Below are 18,678 nucleotides of genomic sequence, written 5' to 3'. Positions count from 1 at the left end.
CCTCCCAATTGACTTGACCCTCAACCCTACTGTACCTAATAACCTTGTTCTTATTCACATTTACTCTTAACTTCCTTCTTTCACACACTTTACCAAACTCAGTCACCAGCTTCTGCAGTTTCTCACATGAATCAGCCACCAGCGCTGTATCATCAGCGAACAACAACTGACTCACTTCCCAAGCTCTCTCATCCACAACAGACTTCATACTTGCCCCTCTTTCCAAAACTCTTGCATTCACCTCCCTAACAACCCCATCCATAAACAAATTAAACAACCATGGAGACATCAAACAACCCCTGCCGCAAACCTACATTCACTGAGAACCAATCACTTTCCTCTCTTCCTACACGTACACATGCCTTACATCCTCTATAAAAACTTTTCACTGCTTCCAACAACTTCCCTCCCACACCAAATATTCTTGATACCTTCAACAGAGCATCTCTAACAACTCTATCATATGCCTTCTCCAGATCCATAAATGCTACATACAAATCCATTTGCTTTTCTAAGTATTTCTCACATACATTCTTCAAAGCAAACACCTGATCCACACATCCTCTACCACTTCTGAAACCACACTGCTCTTCCCCAATCTGATGCTCTGTACATGCCTTCACCCTCTCAATCAATACCCTCCCAAATAATTTACCAGGAATACTCAACAAACTTATACCTCTGTAATTTGAGCACTCACTCTTATCCCCTTTGCCTTTGTACAATGGCACTATGCACGCATTCCGCCAATCCTCAGGCACCTCACCATGAGTCATACATACATCAAATAACCTTACCAACCAGTCGACAATACAGTCACCCCCTTTCTTAATTGATTCCACTGCAATACCATCCAAACCTGCTACCTTCAAAATACTCACTCCATCTCCTTCTCACATCACCACTACTTGTTATTACCTCCCCATTAGCGCCCTTCACTGAAGTTCCCATTTGCTCCCTTGTCTTAAGCACTTTATTTACCTCCTTCCAGAACATCTTTTTTTTTTTTTTTTTTTTGCCGCTGTCTCCCACGTTTGCGAGGTAGCGCAAGGAAACAGACGAAGAAATGGCCCAACCCACCCCCATACACATGTATATACATACGTCCACACAAGCAAAATATACATACCTACACAGCTTTCCATGGTTTACCCTAGACGCTTCACATGCCCTGATTCAATCCACTGACAGCACGTCAATCCCGGTATACCACATTGATCCAATTCACTCTATTCCTTGCCCTCCTTTCACCCTCCTGCATGTTCAGGCCCCGATCACACAAAATCTTTTTCACTCCATCTTTCCACCTCCAATTTGGTCTCCCACTTCTCCTTGTTCCCTCCACAAAATATCCTCTTGGTCAACCTTTCCTGACTCATTCTCTCCATGTGCCAAAACAATTTCAAAACACCCTCTTCTGCTCTCTCAACCACGCTCTATTTATTTCCACACATCTCTCTTACCCTTACCTTACTTACTCGATCTAACCACCTCACACCACATAGTGTCCTCAGACATCTCATTTGCAGCACATCCACCCTCCTCTGCACAACTCTATCCATAGCCCATGCCTCGGAACCATACAACATTGTTGGAACCACTATTCCTTCAAACACCCATTTTTGCTTTCTGAGATAATGTTCTCGACTTCCACATATTCTTCAAGGCTCCCAGAATTTTCGCCCCCTCCCCCACCCTATGATTCACTTCCGCTTCCATGGTTCCATCCGCTGCCAGATCCACTCCTAGATATCTAAAGCACTTCACTTCCTCCAGCTTTTCTCCATTCAAACTTACCTCCCAATTGACTTGACCCTCAACCCTACTGTACCTAATAACCTTACTCTTATTCACATTTACTCTTAACTTTCTTCTTTCACACACTTTACCAAACTCAGTCACCAGCTTCTGCAGTTTCTCACATGAATCAGCCACCAGCGCTGTATCATCAGCGAAGAACAACTGACTCACTTCCCAAGCTCTCTCATCCACAACAGACTGCATACTTGCCCCTCTTTCCAAAACTCTTGCATTCACCTCCCGAACAACCCCATCCATAAACAAATTAAACAACCATGGAGACATCACACACCCCTGCCTAAAACCTACATTCACTGAGAACCAATCACTTTCCTCTCTTCCTACACGTACACATGCCTTACATCCTCGATAAAAACTCTTCACTGCTTCTAACAACTTGCCTCCCACACCATATATCCTTAATACCTTCCACAGAGCATCTCTATCAACTCTATCATATGCCTTCTCCAGATCCATAAATGCTACATACAAATCCATTTGCTTTTCTAAGTATTTGTCACATACATTCTTCAAAGCAAACACCTGATCCACACATCCTCTACCACTTCTGAAACCACACTGCTCTTCCCCAGTCTGATGCTCTCACTCTTATCCCCTTTACCTTTGTACAGTGGCACTATGCAAGCATTCCGCCAATCCTCAGGCACCTCACCACGAGTCATACATACATTAAATAACCTTACCAACCAGTCAACAATACAGTCAACCCCTTTTTAATAAATTCCACTGCAATACCATCCAAACCTGCTGCCTTGCCGGCTTTCATCTTCTGCAAAGCTTTTACTACCTCTTCTCTGTTTACCAAATCATCCTCCCTAACCCTCTCACTTTGCACACCACCTTGACCAATACACCTATATCTGCCACTCTATCATCAAACACATTCAACAAACCTTCAAAATACTCACTCCATCTCCTTCTCACATCACCACTACTTGTTATCATCTACCCATTGGCCCCCTTCACTTAGGTTCCCATTTGTTCCCTTGTGTTACATACTTTATTTACCTACTTCCAAAACATCTTTTTATTCTCCCTAAAATTTAATGATACTTCCTCACCCCAACTCTCATTTGCCCTCTTTTTCACCTCTTGCACCTTTCTCTTGACCTCCTGCTTCTTTCTTTTATAAATCTCGCACTCATTTGCATTATTTCCCTGCAAAAATCATCCAAATGCCTCTCTTTTCTCTTTTACTAATAATCATACTTCTTCATCCCACCACTCGCTACCCTTTCTAACCTGCCCACCTCCCACGCTTCTCATGCCACAAGCATCTTTTGTGCAAGCCATCACTGCTTCTCTAAATACATCCCATTCCTCCCCCACTCCCCTTACCTCCTTTATTCTCACCTTTTTCCATTCTGTACTCAGTCTCTCCTGGTACTTCCTCACACAAGTCTCCTTCCCAATCTCACTTACTCTCACCACTCTCTTCACCCCAACATTCTCTCTTCTTTTCTGAAAACCTCTACAAATCTTCACCTTCGCCTCCACAAGATAATGATCAGACATCCTTCCAGTTGCACCTCTCAGCACATTAACATTCAAAAGTCTCTCTTTCGCGCGCCTATCAATTAACATGTAATACAGTAACACTCTCTGGCCATCTCTCCTACTTACATATGAATACTTATGTATATCTCTCTTTTTAAATCAGGTATTCCCAATCACCAATCCTTTTTCAGCACATAAATCTACAAGCTCTTCACCATTTCCATTTACAACACTGAACACCCCATGTATACCAATTATTCCCTCAACTGTCACATTACTCACTTTTGCATTCAAATCACCCATCACTATAACCCGGTCTCGTGCATCAAAACCACTTAAACACTCATTCAGCTGCTCCCAAAAAACTTGCCTCTCATGATCTTTCTTCTCATGCCCAGGTGCATATGCACCAATAATCACCCATCTCTCTCCATCAACTTTCAGTTTTACCCATATCAATCTAGAGTTTACTTTCTTACACTCTATCACATACTCGCACAACTCCTGTTTCAGGAGTGGTGCTACTCCTTCCGTTGCTCTTGTCCTCTCACTAACCCCTGACTTTACTCACAAGACATTCCCAAACCACTCTTCCCCTTTACCCTTGACCTTTGTTTCACTCAGAGCCAAAACATCCAGGTTCCTTTCCTCAAACATACTACCTATCTCTCCTTTTTTCTCATCTTGGTTATATCCACACACATTTAGACACCCCAATCTGAGCCTTCGAGGAGGATGAGCACTCCCCGCATGACTCCTTCTTCTGTTTCCCCTTTTAGAAAGTTAAAATACAAAGAGGGGAGGGTTTCTATCCCCCTGCTCTCGTCCCCTTTAGTCGCCTTCTACGACACGTGAGGAATGCGTGGGAAGTATTCTTTCTCCCCTATCCCCAGGGATATTCAACAAATTATTTCTTTATATTTTCCAACTTATGAACATATCACCACCTCATGAACAGAGTTTGGGCATGGAGCCCATATGTAAGCTAGGAATTCCCAGTGTTGATATACATAAACCTTGACCTAATACATTTTGGTAACAAAACAAGGCATATGATAGAGTTGACAGAGATGCTCTGTTGATGGTATTAAGATTATATGGTGTGGGAGGTAAGTTTTTAGAAGCAGTGAAAAGTTTTTATTGAGGATGTAAGGCATGTGTACGAGTAGGAACATATGAACTTATGAACATATCACCACCTTATGAACAGAGTCTGGGCATGGAGCCCATATGTAAGCTAGGAATTCCTAGTGTTGATATACATAAACCTTGACCTAATACATTTTGGTAACAAAACAAGGCATATGATAGAATTGACAGAGATGCTCTGTGGAAGGTATTAAGAATATATGGTGTGGGAGGTAAGTTGTTAGAAGCAGTGAAAAGTTTTTATCGAGGATGTAAGGCATGTGTACGAGTAGGATGAAAGTGATTGGTTCTCAGTGAATGTTGGTTTGCAGCAGGGGTGCATGATGTCTCCATGGTCATTTAACTTGTTTATTGATTATGCAGTCTGTTGCGGATGAGAGGGCTTGGGAAGTGAGTCACTTGTTGTTCGCTGATCATAGAGCACCGGTGGCTGATTCATGTGAGAAACTGGAGAAGCTAGTGACTGAGTTTGGCAGTGTGTGAAAGAAGAAAGCTGAGAGTAAATGTGAATAAGAGCAAGGTTATTAGGTACAGTAGGGTTGTGGGACAAGTCAACTGGGATGTAAGTTTGAATGGAGAAAAACTGGAGGAAACGAAGTGTTTTAGAAATCTGGGAGTGGATTTGGCAGCGGATGGAACCATGGAAGCGGAAGTAAGTCACACGGTGGCGGAGGGGGGCGAAAGTTCTGGGAGCGTTGAAAAATGTGTGGAAGGTGAAAACATTATCTCAGAAAGCAAAAATGGGTATGTTTGAAGAAATAGTGGTTCCAACAATGTTATATGGTTGTGAGGCGTGGGCTATAGACAGAGTAGTGCGGCAGAGGGTGGATGTGTTGGAAATAAGATGTTTGAGGACAATATGTGGTGTGAGGTAGTTTGATTGAGTAAGTAATGAAAGGGCAAGAGAGATGTGTGGTAATAAAAAGAGTGTGGTTGAGAGAGTAGAAGAGGGTGTTTTGAAATGGTTTGGGCACATGGAGAGAATGAGGAAATATTGACAAAGAGGATATATGTGTCAGAGGTGGAGGGAACGAGGAGAAGTGGGAGACCAAATTGGTGGTGGAAAGAAGGAGTGAAAAAGATTTTGAGGGATTGGGGCCTGAACATGCAGGAGGGTGAAAGGCATGCAAGGATTAGAGTGAATTAGAACGATTTGGTATACTGGGGTCGACATGGTGTCAATGGATTGAACCAGGGCATGCAAAGTGTCTGGGGTAAACCATGGAAAGTTTTGTGGGGCCTGGATGTGGAAAGGGGGCTGTGGTTTCGGTGCATTATACATGACAGCTAGAGACAGAGTGTGAACAATTGTGGCCTTTGTTATCTTTTCCTGGTACTACCTTGTGCGCATATGGGGGGAGCAGGTTGTCATTTCATGTGTGGTGGGGTGGCGACGGGAATGAGTGAAGGCAGCAAGTATGAATTATGTACATGTGTATGTATGTATATGTCTGTGTATGTATGTATATGTCTGTGTATGTATGTATATGTCTGTATATATATATATATATATATATATATATATATATATATATATATATATATATATATATATTTTCAAACTATTCGCCATTTCCCGCGTTAGCGAGGTAGCGTTAAGAACAGATAACTGGGCCACTGAGGGAATATCCTCACCTGGCCCCCTTCTCTGTTCCTTCTTTTGGAAAATTAAAAAAAATTTGAGAGGGGAGGATTTCCAGCCCCCCGCTCCCTCCCCTTTTAGTCGCCTTCTACGACACGCAGGGAATACGTGGGAAGTATTCTTTCTCCCCTATCCCCAGGGATATATATATATATATATATATATATATATATATATATATATATATATATATATATATATATATATATATGTATATATATATGTATATATATACATATATATATATATATATATATATATATATATATATATATATATATATGTGTATGTATGACTCATGGTGAGGTGCCTGAGGATTGGCGGAATGCGTGCATAGTGCCATTGTACAAAGGCAAAGGGGATAAGAGTGAGTGCTCAAATTACAGAGGTATAAGTTTGTTGAGTGTTCCTGGTAAATTATATGGGAGGGTATTGATTGAGAGGGTGAAGGCATGTACAGAGCATCAGATTGGGGAAGAGCAGTGTGGTTTCAGAAGTGGTAGAGGATGTGTGGATCAGGTGTTTGCTTTGAAGAATGTATGTGAGAAATACTTAGAAAAGCAAATGGATTTGTATGTAGCATTTATGGATCTGGAGAAGGCATATGATAGAGTTGATAGAGATGCTCTGTGGAAGGTATTAAGAATATATGGTGTGGGAGGCAAGTTGTTAGAAGCAGTGAAAAGTTTTTATCGAGGATGTAAGGCATGTGTACGTGTAGGAAGAGAGGAAAGTGATTGGTTCTCAGTGAATGTAGGTTTGCGGCAGGGGTGTGTGATGTCTCCATGGTTGTTTAATTTGTTTATGGATGGGGTTGTTAGGGAGGTAAATGCAAGAGTCTTGGAAAGAGGGGCAAGTATGAAGTCTGTTGGGGATGAGAGAGCTTGGGAAGTGAGTCAGTTGTTGTTCGCTGATGATACAGCGCTGGTGGCGGATTCATGTGAGAAACTGCAGAAGCTGGTGACGGAGTTTGGTAAAGTGTGTGGAAGAAGAAAGTTAAGAGTAAATGTGAATAAGAGCAAGGTTATAAGGTACAGTAGGGTTGAGGGTCAAGTCAATTGGGAGGTGAGTTTGAATGGAGAAAAACTAGAGGAAGTGAAGTGTTTTAGATATCTGGGAGTGGATCTGTCAGCGGATGGAACCATGGAAGCGGAAGTGGATCATAGGGTGGGGGAGGGGGCGAAAATTTTGGGAGCCTTGAAAAATGTGTGGAAGTCGAGAACATTATCCCGGAAAGCAAAAATGGGTATGTTTGAAGGAATAGTAGTTCCAACAATGTTGTATGGTTGCGAGGCGTGGGCTATGGATAGAGTTGTGCGCAGGAGGATGGATGTGCTGGAAATGAGATGTTTGAGGACAATGTGTGGTGTGAGGTGGTTTGATCGAGTAAGTAACGTAAGGGTAAGAGAGATGTGTGGAAATAAAAAGAGCGTGGTTGAGAGAGCAGAAGAGGGTGTTTTGAAATGGTTTGGGCACATGGAGAGAATGAGTGAGGAAAGATTGACCAAGAGGATATATGTGTCGGAGGTGGAGGGAACGAGGAGAAGAGGGAGACCAAATTGGAGGTGGAAAGATGGAGTGAAAAGGATTTTGTGTGATCGGGGCCTGAACATGCAGGAGGGTGAAAGGAGGGCAAGGAATAGAGTGAATTGAAGCGATGTGGTATACAGGGGTTGACGTGCTGTCAGTGGATTGAATCAAGGCATGTGAAGCGTCCGGGGTAAACCAAGGAAAGCTGTGTAGGTATGTATATTTGCGTGTGTGGACGTGTGTATGTACATGTGTATGGGGGGGGGTTGGGCCATTTCTTTCGTCTGTTTCCTTGCGCTACCTCGCAAACGCGGGAGACAACGACAAAGTATAAAAAAAAAAAAAAAAAATATATATATATATATATATATATATTATTTTTTTTTTTATTATACTTTGTTGCTGTCTCCCGCATTTGCGAGGTAGCGCAAAGAAACAGACGAAAGAAATGGCCCAACCCCCCCCCATACACATGTATATATATACGTCCACACACGCAAATATACATACCTACACAGCTTTCCATGGTTTACCCCAGACGCTTCACATGCCCTGCTTCAATCCACTGACAGCACGTCAACCCCGGTATACCACATCGCTCCAATTCACTCTATTCCTTGCCCTCCTTTCACCCTCCTGCATGTTCAGGCCCCGATCACACAAAATCTTTTTCACTCCATCTTTCCACCTCCAATTTGGTCTCCCTCTTCTCCTTGTTCCCTCCACCTCCGACACATATATCCTCTTGGTCAATCTTTCCTCACTCATCCTCTCCATGTGCCCAAACCACTTCAAAACACCCTCCTCTGCTCTCTCAACCATGCTCTTTTTATTTCCACACATCTCTCTTACCCTTACGTTACTCACTCGATCAAACCACCTCACACCACACATTGTCCTCAAACATCTCATTTCCAGCACATCCATCCTCCTGCGCACAACTCTATCCATAGCCCACACCTCGCAACCATACAACATTGTTGGAACCACTATTCCTTCAAACATACCCATTTTTGCTTTCCGAGATAATGTTCTCGACTTCCACACATTCTTCAAGGCCCCAAGGATTTTCGCCCCCTCCCCCACCCTATGATCCACCTCCGCTTCCATGGTTCCATCCGCTGCCAGATCCACTCACAGATATCTAAAACACTTCACTTCCTCCAGTTTTTCTCCATTCAAACATTCAAACTCACCTCCCAATTGACTTGACCCTCAACCCTACTGTACCTAATAACCTTGCTCTTATTCACATTTACTCTTAACTTTCTTCTTCCACACACTTTTCCAAACTCAGTCACCAGCTTCTGCAGTTTCTCACATGAATCAGCCACCAGCGCTGTATCATCAGCGAACAACAACTGACTCACTTCCCAAGCTCTCTCATCCCCAACAGACTTCATACTTGCCCCTCTTTCCAAAACTCTTGCATTTACCTCCCTAACAACCCCATCCATAAACAAATTAAACAACCATGGAGACATCACACACCCCTGCCGCAAACCTACATTCACTGAGAACCAATCACTTTCCTCTCTTCCTACACGTACACATGCCTTACATCCTCGATAAAACCTTTTCACTGCTTCTAACAACTTTCCTCCCACACCATATATTCTTAATACCTTCCACAGAGCATCTCTATCAACTCTATCATATGCCTTCTCCAGATCCATAAATGCTACATACAAATCCATTTGCTTTTCTAAGTATCTCTCACATACATTCTTCAAAGCAAACACCTGATCCACACATCCTCTACCACTTCTGAAACCACACTGCTCTTCCCCAATCTGATGCTCTGTACATGCCTTCACCCTCTCAATCAGTACCCTCCCATATAATTTACCAGGAATACTCAACAAACTTATACCTCTGTAATTTGAGCACTCACTCTTATCCCCTTTGCCTTTGTACAATGGCACTATGCACGCATTCCGCCAATCCTCAGGCACCTCACCATGAGTCATACATACATTAAATAACCTTACCAACCAGTCAACAATACAATCACCCCCTTTTTTAATAAATTCCACTGCAATACCATCCAAACCCGCTGCCTTGCCGGCTTTCATCTTCCGCAAAGCTTTCACTACCTCTTCTCTGTTTACCAAATCATTTTCCCTAACCCTCTCACTTTGCACACCACCTCGACCAAAACACCCTATATCTGCCACTCTATCATCAAACACATTCAACAAACCTTCAAAATACTCACTCCATCTCCTTCTCACATCACCACTACTTGTTATCACCTCCCCATTTGCGCCCTTCACTGAAGTTCCCATTTGCTCCCTTGTCTTACTCACTTTATATATATATATATATATATATATATATATATATATATATATATATATATATATATATATCTTTCTTTCTTTCACACGACTCGCCACTTCCCGCATTAGCGAGGTAGCGTTAAGAACAGAGGGCTGGGCCCCTGAGGGAACATCCTTACCTGGCCCCCTTCTCTGTTCCCTCTTTTGGAAAATTAAAAAGAAAAAAAAAAAAACACGAGGGGAGGATTTCCAGCCCCCCGCTCCATATATATATATATATATATATATATATATATATATATATATATATATATATATATATATATATATATATATAGCGAAAGCTTTGTGGAAGATGAAAGCCAGCAAGGTGGTGGGTTTAGATGGTATTGCAGTGGAATTTATTAAAAAGGTGGGTGACTGTGTTGTTGATTGGTTGGTAAGGATATTCAGTGTATATATGGTTCATGGTGAAGTGCCTGAGAATGGCAGAAATAGGGTGTTTTGGTCTAGGTGATGTGTGAAGTGAGAAGGGTCAGGGAGAATGGTTTGGTAAGCAGAGAAGACGTAGCAAAAGCTTTGTGGAAGATGAAAGCCAGCAAGGCGGCGGGTTTAGATGGTATTGCAGTGGAATCTATTAAAAAGGTGGGTGACTGTGTTGTTGATTGGTTGGTAAGGATATTCAATGTATATATGGTTCATGGTGAAGTGCCTGAGGATTGGCGGAATGCATGCATAGTGCGATTGTACAAAGGCAAATTGGATAAAGGTGAATGTTCAAATTACAGGGGGGAATGCTATTTCATGTGTGGCGGGATGGCGATGGGAATGGATGAATGCAGCAAGTATGAATATGTACATGTGTACATATGTAAATGTCTGTGTATGTATATGTATGTATACATTGAAATGTATAGGTATGTATATGTGCATGTGTGGGCATTTATGTATATACATGTGTATGTGGGTGGGTTAGGCTATTCTTTTGTCTGTTTCCTTGTGCTACCTCACTAATGTGGGAGACGGCAATTAAGTATAATAATAAAAATAAATAATACATATATATATATGTTGTATGGTTGCGAGGCGTGGGCTATGGATAGAGTTGTGCGCAGGAGGATGGATGTGCTGGAAATGAGATGTTTGAGGACAATGTGTGGTGTGAGGTGGTTTGATCGAGTGAGTAACGTAAGGGTAAGAGAGATGTGTGGAAATAAAAAGAGCGTGGTTGAAAGAGCAGAAGAGGGTGTTTTGAAGTGGTTTGGGCACATGGAGAGGATGAGTGAGGAAAGATTGACCAAGAGGATATATGTGTCGGAGGTGGAGGGAGCAAGGAGAAGAGGGAGACCAAATTGGAGGTGGAAAGATGGAGTGAAAAAGATTTTGTGTGATCGGGGCCTGAACATGCAGGAGGGTGAAAGGAGGGCAAGGAATAGAGTGAATTGGAGCGATGTGGTATACCGGGGTTGACGTGCTGTCAGTGGATTGAATCAAGGCATGTGAAGCGTCTGGGGTAAACCATGGAAAGCTGTGTAGGTATGTATCTTTGCGTGTGTGGACGTACGTATATACATGTGTATGGGGGTGGGTTGGGCCATTTCTTTCGTCTGTTTCCTTGCGCTACCTCGCAAACGCGGGAGACAGCGACAAAATATAAAAAAAAAAAAAAATATATATATATATATATATATATATATATATATATATATATATATATGATAGAGTTGATAGAGATGCTCTGTGGAAGGTATTAACAATATATGGTGTGGGAGGCAAGTTGTTAGAAGCAGTGAAAAGTTTTTATCGAGGATGTAAGGCATGTGTACGTGTAGGAAGAGAGGAAAGTGATTGGTTCTCAGTGAATGTAGGTTTGCGGCAGGGGTGTGTGATGTCTCCATGGTTGTTTAATTTGTTTACAGATGGGGTTGTTAGGGAGGTAAATGCAAGAGTTTTGGAAAGAGGGGCAAGTATGAAGTCTGTTGTGGATGAGAGAGCTTGGGAAATGAGTCAGTTGTTGTTTGCTGATGATACAGCGCTGGTGGCTGATTCATGTGAGAAACTGCAGAAGCTGGTGATTGAGTTTGGTAAAGTGTGTGAAAGAAGAAAGTTAACAGTAAATGTTAATAAGAGCAAGGTTATTAGGCACATTAGGGTTGAGGGTCAAGTCAATTGGGAGGTAAGTTTGAATGGAGAAAAACTGGAGGAAGTAAAGTGTTTTAGATATCTGGGAGTGGATCTGGCAGCGGATGGAACCATGGAAGCAGAAGTGGATCATAGGGTGGGGGAGGGGGCGAAAATCCTGGGAGCCTTGAAGAATGTGTGGAAGTCGAGAACATTATCTCGGAAAGCAAAAATGGGTATGTTTGAAGGAATAGTGGTTCCAACAATGTTGTATGGTTGCGAGGCGTGGGCTATGGATAGAGTTGGGCGCAGGAGGATGGATGTGCTGGAAATGAGATGTTTGAGGACAATGTGTGGTGTGAGGTGGTTTCATTGAGTAAGTAACGTAAGGGTAAGAGAGATGTGTGGAAATAAAAAGAGCATGGTTGAGAGAGCAGAAGAGGGTGTTTTGAAATGGTTTGGGAACATGGAGAGAATGAGTGAGGAAAGATTGACCAAGAGGATATATGTGTCGGAGGTGGAGGGAACGAGGAGAAGAGGGAGACCAAATTGGAGGTGGAAAGATGGAGTGAAAAAGATTTTGTGTGATCGGGGCCTGAACATGCAGGAGGGTGAAAGGAGGGCAAGGTATAGAGTGAATTGGAGCGATGTGGTATACCGGGGTTGACATGCTGTTAGTGGATTGAATCAAGGCATGTGAAGCGTCTGGGGTAAACCATGGAAAGCTGTGTAGGTATGTATATTTGCGTGTGTGGACGTATGTATATACATGTGTATGGGGGTGGGTTGGGCCATTTCTTTCGTCTGTTTCCTTGCGCTACCTCGCAAATGCGGGAGACAGCGACAAAGCAAAAAAAAAAAAAAAAAATATATATATATATATATATATATATATATATATATATATATATATATATATATATATATATATATATATTTTAGGGAGAATAAAAAGATGTTCTGGAAGGAGGTAAATAAAGTGCGTAAGACAAGGGAGCAAATGGGAACTTCAGTGAGGGGTGCAAATGGGGAGGTGATAACAAGTAGTGGTGATGTGAGAAGGAGATGGAGTAAGTATTTTGAAGGTTTGTTGAATGTGTTTGATGATAGAGTGGCAGATATAGGGTGTTTTGGTCGAGGTGGTGTGCAAAGTGAGAGGGTTAGGGAAAATGATTTGGTAAACAGAGAAGAGGTAGTGAAAGCTTTGCGGAAGATGAAAGCCGGCAAGGCAGCAGGTTTGGATGGTATTGCAGTGGAATTTATTAAAAAAGGGGGTGACTGTATTGTTGACTGGTTGGTAAGGTTATTTAATGTATGTATGACTCATGGTGAGGTGCCTGAGGATTGGCGGAATGCGTGCATAGTGCCATTGTACAAAGGCAAAGGGGATAAGAGTGAGTGCTCAAATTACAGAGATATAAGTTTGTTGAGTATTCCTGGTAAATTATATGGGAGGGTATTGATTGAGAGGGTGAAGGCATGTACAGAGCATCAGATTGGGGAAGAGCAGTGTGGTTTCAGAAGTGTTAGAGGATGTGTGGATCAGGTGTTTGCTTTGAAGAATGTATGTGAGAAATACTTAGAAAAGCAAATGGATTTGTATGTAGCATTTATGGATCTGGAGAAGGCATATGATAGAGTTGATAGAGATGCTCTGTGGAAGGTATTAAGAATATATGGTGTGGGAGGAAAGTTGTTAGAAGCAGTGAAAAGTTTTTATCGAGGATGTAAGGCATGTGTACGAGTAGGAAGAGAGGAAAGTGATTGGTTCTCAGTGAATGTAGGTTTGCGGCAGGGGTGTGTGATGTCTCCATGGTTGTTTAATTTGTTTATGGATGGGGTTGTTAGGGAGGTAAATGCAAGAGTTTTGGAAAGAGGGGCAAGTATGAAGTCTGTTGGGGATGAGAGAGCTTGGGAAGTGAGTCAGTTGTTGTTCGCTGATGATACAGCGCTGGTGGCTGATTCATGTGGGAAACTGCAGAAGCTGGTGACTGAGTTTGGTAAAGTGTGTGGAAGAAGAAAGTTAAGAGTAAATGTGAATAAGAGCAAGGTTATTAGGTACAGTAGGGTTGAGGGTCAAGTCAATTGGGAGGTGAGTTTGAATGGAGAAAAACTGGAGGAAGTGAAGTGTTTTAGATATCTGGGAGTGGATCTGGCAGCGGATGGAACCATGGAAGCGGAAGTGGATCATAGGGTGGGGGAGGGTGCGAAAATTCTGGGGGCCTTGAAGAATGTGTGGAAGTCGAGAACATTACCTCGGAAAGCAAAAATGGGTATGTTTGAAGAAATAGTGGTTCCAACAATGTTGTATGGTTGCGAGGCGTGGGCTATGGATAGAGTTGTGCGCAGGAGGATGGATGTGCTGGAAATGAGATGTTTGAGGACAATGTGTGGTGTGAGGTGGTTTCATTGAGTAAGTAACGTAAGGGTAAGAGAGATGTGTGGAAATAAAAAGAGCGTGGTTGAGAGAGCAGAAGAGGGTGTTTTGAAGTGGTTTGGGCACATGGAGAGGATAAGTGAGGAAAGATTGACCAAGAGGATATATGTGTCGGAGGTGGAGGGAACAAGGAGAAGAGGGAGACCAAATTGGAGGTGGAAAGATGGAGTGAAAAAGATTTTGTGTGATCGGGGCCTGAACATGCAGGAGGGTGAAAGGAGGGCAAGGAATAGAGTGAATTGGAGCGATATGGTATACCGGGGTTGACGTGCTGTCAGTGGATTGAATCAAGGCATGTGAAGCGTCTGGGGTGAGCCGTGGAGGGCTGTGTAGGTATGTATATTTGCGTGTGTGGATGTATGTATATACATGTGTGTGGGGGGGGTTGGGCCATTTCTTTCGTCTGTTTCCTTGCGCTACCTCGCAAACGCGGGAGACAGCGACAAAAAAAAAAAAAAAAAAAAAAAATATATATATATATATATATATATATATATATATATATATATATATATATATATATATATATATATGGGGTTGTTAGGGAGGTAAATGCAAGAGTTTTGGAAAGAGGGGCAAGTATGAAGTCTGTTGTGGATGAGAGAGCTTGGGAAGTGAGTCAGTTGTTGTTTGCTGATGATACAGCGCTGGTGACTGATTCATGTGAGAAACTCCAGAAGCTGGTGACTGAGTTTGGTAAAGTGCGTGAAGGAAGAAAGTTAAGAGTAAATGTGAATAAGAGCAAGGTTATTAGGTACAGTAGGGTTGAGGGTCAAGTCAACTGGGAGGTAAGTTTGAATGGAGAAAAACTGGAGGAAGTAAAGTGTTTTAGATATCTGGGAGTGGATCTGGCAGTGGATGGAACCATGGAAGCGGAAGTGAATCATAGGGTGGGGGAGGGGGCGAAAATCCTAGGAGCCTTGAAGAATGTGTGGAAGTCGAGAACATTATCTCGGAAAGCAAAAATGGCTATGTTTGAAGGAACAGTGGTTCCAACAATGTTGTATGGTTGCGAGGCGTGGGGTATGGATAGAGTTGTGCACAGGATGGTGGATGTGCTGGAAATGAGATGTTTGAGGACAATGTGTGGTGTGAGGTGGTTTGATCGAGTAAGCAATGTAAGGGTAAGAGAGATGTGTGGAAATAAAAAGAGCGTGGTTGAGAGAGCAGAAGAGGGTGTTTTGAAATGGTTTGGGCACATGGAGAGAATGAGTGAGGATAGATTGACCAAGAGGATATATGTGTCGAAGGTGGAGGGAACGAGGAGAAGTGGGAGACCAAATTGGAGGTGGAAAGATGGAGTGAAAAAGATTTTGAGTGATCGGGGCCTGAACATGCAGGAGGGTGAAAGGCGGGCAAGGAATAGAGTGAATTGGATCGATGTGGTATACCGGGGTTGACGTGATGTCAGTGGAGAATCAGGGCATGTGAAGTGTCTGGGGTAAACCATGGAAAGTTCTGTGGGGCCTGGATGTGGAAAGGGAACTGTGGTTTCGGGCATTATTGCATGACAGCTAGAGACTGAGAGTGAACGAATGGGGCCTTTGTTGTCTTTTCCTGGTGCTACCTCGCACACATTGGGGGGGGGGGGGGGGGGGGGGATGGTATTCCATGTGTGGCGAGGTGGCGATCGGAATGAATAGACAGACAGTGTGAATTGTGTGCATGGGTATATATGTATATGCCTGTGTGTGTATATATATGTGTACATGAAGATGTATAGGTATGTATATTTGCGTGTGTGGACGTGTATGTATATACATGTGTATGGGGGTGGGTTGGGCCATTTCTTTCGTCTGTTTCCTTGCGCTACCTCGCAAATGCGGGAGACAGTGACAGAGCAAAATAATAATAATAATAATAATAATATATATGTATATATGTATATGTTGTAATGTATAGGTACGTATATGTGCATGTGTGGACATGTATGTATATACGTGTATGTGGGTGGGATGGGCCAATCTTTCGTCTATTTCCTTCCGCTACCTCGCTAATGCGGGAGACAGCGACAAAGTACAATGAACATAATATAAAATAAACAAATACAAGAATGTTCAATTACCTCTCACACAGAAATGTAGTCACAACATATCTTACAATGGAATTTTCCAGTGCATCAAAACAGTCTATATATAAACAAAAATTTAAACAAAGGAAATGAAAATTTACCTTTTTGTGTTTCTTGTTGAGTGGTAGCCTTGGCCAGCGTGGTGGCCTACCTCTCAGCCCTCCTTCCCCTTGCACCTGCCTAAGTAATGATGGCCCCACATTTATGGAAGCCCCTCCACCTCCAGTCACCCCAACCACCAAAATGGGGGCACTTCCCCCAGTACCCATGGAGTTGGCTGTTGCAGGCAAACTTACTGTGCCATGGGCAACCACAACACCAGAGGTTGGGACTGCACCTCGCTGTGGTGTTTGATCTATCTGCACATCATCCTGATGACTACCTTCCTCATCAGGCCGTACTCCAGACATCACCACAGTCTGCACACCATGCAAAACAAGTTAACACATTTTGAAATACAAACAACTAAACAAGGTTCCTTAACCATAAAATTTACTGTCCTTCTACACTTATGATTCTGAATACAAGATTTAACCCTTAAATGCCAGGTGACTTCATAATGTCTGTTTCATATTCTAAAGGAAATACATTTAAAAGCAAAGAACATGAAAAAAAAGCTAACGCATCTATATGGCCACAATATAGTGCTAAAGTTAATGCATGAAACTCCTAATGAGGGGTGAAAGGGCAGAAGGGTGAAACTGATGCATATTCAATAATGAATCACTATTCACAAAAGAAATGTTATTCATACAAATGTAAAGCATATGTAGAAATAAATGACAACGTATGTGGCCATAAAATACCAATAACGGAAACATGTCCTTCCCCTATCAAAAGTGGTGGGGAACCTCACAACCCACATTCACTTAATGAACCATCACTATTTATGGTTGATAATTATACATACATATTTTTCAAACATATTCCCTGGGGATAGGGGAGAAAGAATACTTCCCACGTATTCCCTGCGTGTCGTAGAAGGCGACTAAAAGGGAAGGGAGCGGGGGGCTGGAAATCCTCCCCTCTCGTTTTTTTTTTTTTTTTTCCCAAAAGAAGGAACAGAGAAGAGGTCCAGGTGAGGATATTTCCCTCAAAGGCCCAGTCCTCTGTTCTTAACGCTACCTCGCTATCGCGGGAAATAGCGAATAGTATGAAAAAAAAAGAAAAAAAAGAATTTTTCAAACATATATTTACATACATTTACACTTTCTGCCAGGAACAGATGAAGAAAACCCATATCCGCTCACATCCATTCTCTTAGCTGTCATGTTGTGTAATGCACCAAAACCACTGCTCCCTATCCATATCCTGGCCTCACAGATCTTTCCAGGGTTTACCCAATATGCTTCACATCCCCTGGTTCAGTCCACTGACAGCATGTCAACCGCATTATACCACATCATTCCAATTCACTCTATCCCATGCACGCCTTTCACCCTCCTGCATGTTTAGGCCTCAATTACTTAAAATATTTTTCACTCCATCCTTCAATCCCCAATTTGGTTTCCCAGTTCTCATCGCTCCCAACATTTCTGACACATATATTCTCTTTTGTCAACCTTTCCTCACTCACTTCTCTACACATTTATTCTCTTTGTCAACCTTTCCTCGCTCATTCATTCTCTAAGTCAAAACCATTTCAACACACCTTCTTCTACTCTCTCAAACACACTTTTTATTACCACATATCTCTCTTACCCTCTTGTAACAGACTTGATCAAAACACCTCACACAACATAATGTCCTCAAACACTTCAATTCCAACACATCCACCCTCCTCTGCACAGCCTCATCTACAGCTCAAGCCTTGCATACATAGGCTATTGTTGGGAATATCACTCCTTCAAACATACCCAATTTTGCCCTCCCAGATAACATTCTCTCTTTCCACACATTGTTTCATGCCCCCAGAACCTTCACCCCTTCCCTCCACCCTATGGCTCACATCCGCTTCCATGGTTCTATCAGCTTGTTTCATGCCCCCAGAACCTTCACCCCTTCCCTCCACCCTATGACTCACACCAGCTTTCATGGTTCTATCAGCTTCAATGTACATTCTCTGATAGCTTAAACACTTCACTTCCTCCAATTTTTCTCCATTCAAACTCACACCCCAACGAACTTG

The 18,678-nt window shown here is 42.5% G+C and overlaps 1 protein-coding gene across 1 annotated transcript in view; it reads right to left on the bottom strand.

Annotated features, from left to right (window-relative positions):
• Ubr1 (Ubr1 ubiquitin ligase) overlaps window positions 1–18,678 on the bottom strand; it is a 514,997-nt gene that overhangs the window by 117,517 nt on the left and 378,802 nt on the right. The window contains 1 exon segment of the mRNA XM_071669737.1: window positions 16,652–16,969. Coding sequence (XP_071525838.1) covers window positions 16,652–16,969 — 318 coding nt within the window.

This window comes from Panulirus ornatus, chromosome 14 (genome assembly GCF_036320965.1).
Source record: "Panulirus ornatus isolate Po-2019 chromosome 14, ASM3632096v1, whole genome shotgun sequence".
Lineage (NCBI taxonomy): Eukaryota > Metazoa > Arthropoda > Malacostraca > Decapoda > Palinuridae > Panulirus > Panulirus ornatus.
The sequence above is the reverse complement of the archived record's forward strand: the minus strand, read 5'-3'. Positions and strand labels throughout refer to the sequence as shown.